This window comes from Daktulosphaira vitifoliae, unplaced genomic scaffold, assembly GCF_025091365.1.
Source record: "Daktulosphaira vitifoliae isolate Bord-2020 unplaced genomic scaffold, ASM2509136v1 Scaffold_494, whole genome shotgun sequence".
Lineage (NCBI taxonomy): Eukaryota > Metazoa > Arthropoda > Insecta > Hemiptera > Phylloxeridae > Daktulosphaira > Daktulosphaira vitifoliae.
In genome coordinates, this window is record NW_026100059.1 from 1681 (window position 1) to 4449 (window position 2769).

Below are 2769 nucleotides of genomic sequence, written 5' to 3' on the forward strand. Positions count from 1 at the left end.
TTATAATACTATGATAAAGTTATTAGTAACAATATAATATAAACCTTAATCTACGACTGGCGTAATTTATAAAACAGATCAAAAAAATAGATACAGTTTACTTATAAATAACCCTTAGGTTTGTATGGTGGTCTATTGGAGACGATTATCAAACAATTTTTAACCGAATATAAGGTGATAAAAATTTACATAGCTTACATCGCACGTAATGCTATTAACATTGAGGTGTTAGATTTGTTTTGTTTTAGTGTTTTTTGCATTGAGTTCATGTGATTTATTAAATAAGATAAAATGCATTCTATGTGTAAAAATGGCACTGGAAAAAGGCGCCTACGAGAGACAAAACTTTTTAAAATCACAGACTCAACTTCAAAACAATTAAGATTAACAAACTTGTAAACATGTTAACACCAAGTGTTTTTTTTAAATTTATTTGTATTTATTATGTTATAAATATAAAAATATCAACAAGTTTTTTGTTTTTAGCAAAAATGAACATAATAAAAAAAAAAAATGAAAATTTTTATTTCAATATAGCTGTTTTATTGCTACTATAGATAACATGAGATTATGATCTTTTCCATAAATATGACACCGAGGAGTAATTTTTGAAAAGATTAAAAATACAAAATTAAATGATGAGAAAAAAAAAATCATCGAGGAATTAGGTGTGAATGGATAAAAATCTCAATGGATCCTTTTTTCTCATCCGACGCTGAAATGTACTAAAAAAATACTAAGATAACTTTTCCGAATTATTGACATTTAGTATATTTTTTTCTCATGATTACGTTTTCCCAGGTTATTTTCTATGTAAAAAACTAAAATTTGATACATTTGAATCCCCACAAAATTATCTACGATTTATTGGTAATTTAAATATTTAATCAAACAATTTTACTAATTTTAAGTCGAAACAATGAAGTAAATAGTTTTCACTGGCTTAGGGATGTTATTTACTTTGAAAAGGAAGGGTAAAATCGATCTGGTGTCTGAGCTGTTATCAGGTAGCTGTTGGGTCGTTTCCACTTACGTATATCCTCTAAATGACCTTTGATTGTATATTAACCGAACGAGTGATAATAGCATACTAGTAGTCCATCTTGGTTAAGTGTTTCATGTATTATTCAAGTCCCAATGATCAAAAACATAATGTTACTTGGGCAATAATATCTACACTCAAGTAAGTTTAAATGCAAAATGCTATAGTATAGGAACGCCGTATCAGTACACTTCATCGGAAAGTTAATGTAATCAAAAGATTATCCATACAAAACCGTAATTCGTTCTAACAGAATTTTTTATGTAAATCTACCTTATAATATTTGAATTGAACATACAAAAATCAAATTTTTATATGATTTGTTGGAATTTAATTTAAATCGTTTTCTTTATTTTGAGCTAAATTTTTAATTAATAAACAGTACATGTGTTCGTATTATTTATTCTTTTCGTTTATAAAATAGCTTGGCTAAATGATAACACTAGTTGCCTAGCAAATTTATGTTTGTTTAAATCATAACAAATGTGTAAAAGCTTTTAACTTGAATTTCGTGTGCAACAATATGCATTAAAATTGCCACTACTCGGTTAGACCGTCGAACTAAATGAGTATGCATAAATGGTACACATATCCTGGATATCTTGCCACGATAATATTCATAGCAGTTTTAACGAAAAAATTTGCCACGAACATTCTTTCTAATTACAAGATGGGTTTAGGTAATTATTGAAAATAACAATCTTGAATATTTACTCATAAGATTACGATGAAAATATGCAAAGCCATTATGTTAATCGAAACCATAATTTTTATAATATTTTCAATAGTTAGTCGAATATTATAAAATCAAATTGATTTTCAATTATGAAGAATGACATTAACTTATTATTAACATTTATAATTATTCGTTTCGATCGAAATTGAACTGATTTTTAGTTTACTGAACTTAATAAGCAAATTAATGTTCATTAAGTAACTCATTATTTTTAATGGTTTAATTGTATATAAAAAAAATATTATATTACAATTGAAAAATATTATTAGGAGACGTAAAAAAATTGCATAAATTTGAATTAAAATAAAAAAAAGATATTTTATTGTAAATATAATAAAATATATTCATTTATTTAAAAATAAGGACTTTTATAATTTATTTGTCTCATCATTATTAACTTAAAATTTTTTTAAATAACAAATGTTGCAAATCATAATACGATAAAAAATATTTTTAATAAGTATTATTACAAAACAATATTTTATGTAATTATTTATTTAAAGTTTTTTTATAATATTTAGATACTTTATAAATGAGTATATATTATTTTATACTTCCCGTTTAATTAAAAAAAATTATTTACTTTATCTAAATCAACTGGATTTTTTTCCTAGTTTTTCTTATAAAATATTGAAGAATTCTTAGCATATTAGAAAGAAAGCTAATTCTCTGAATATTTTAATCTTGTCATGTGCATTCATTGTGTTTAGATGACGAAGAGCAGACCAACACACACTTATATATCGATGAAGATGATGACCAATGGTCCGATGATTCAACTGATAGCGAAATGGTTGATCAGAGCGATGAGGACTTAGTGTCACTCTACATACAAGTACCAAAACCGATTTCCCGTCAAAATAAAACTCGAAGGGAGTTGAAGAGATTGGCAGTTCGTCGTTTAGTCGAAGGACGTCATGTTAAATTATCACAATCGCCGGTGGCGATAAAGAATAATACAGATAAATTGTCATCTCCGTGGGAGAAAAAT

The 2769-nt window shown here is 25.9% G+C and overlaps 1 protein-coding gene across 1 annotated transcript in view; it reads left to right on the forward strand.

Annotated features, from left to right (window-relative positions):
- The first annotated feature begins 1465 nt into the window (after nt 1-1465).
- The window catches only part of LOC126909520 (uncharacterized), a 2100-nt gene continuing 796 nt past the window's right edge, over nt 1466-2769 (forward strand). The window contains exons 1-2 of the mRNA XM_050691955.1: nt 1466-1722; nt 2489-2756. Of these exons, the coding sequence (XP_050547912.1) occupies nt 1608-1722; nt 2489-2756 (383 nt within the window). The 5' untranslated portion in view covers nt 1466-1607. The remainder of the gene's footprint in view (nt 1723-2488; nt 2757-2769) is intronic.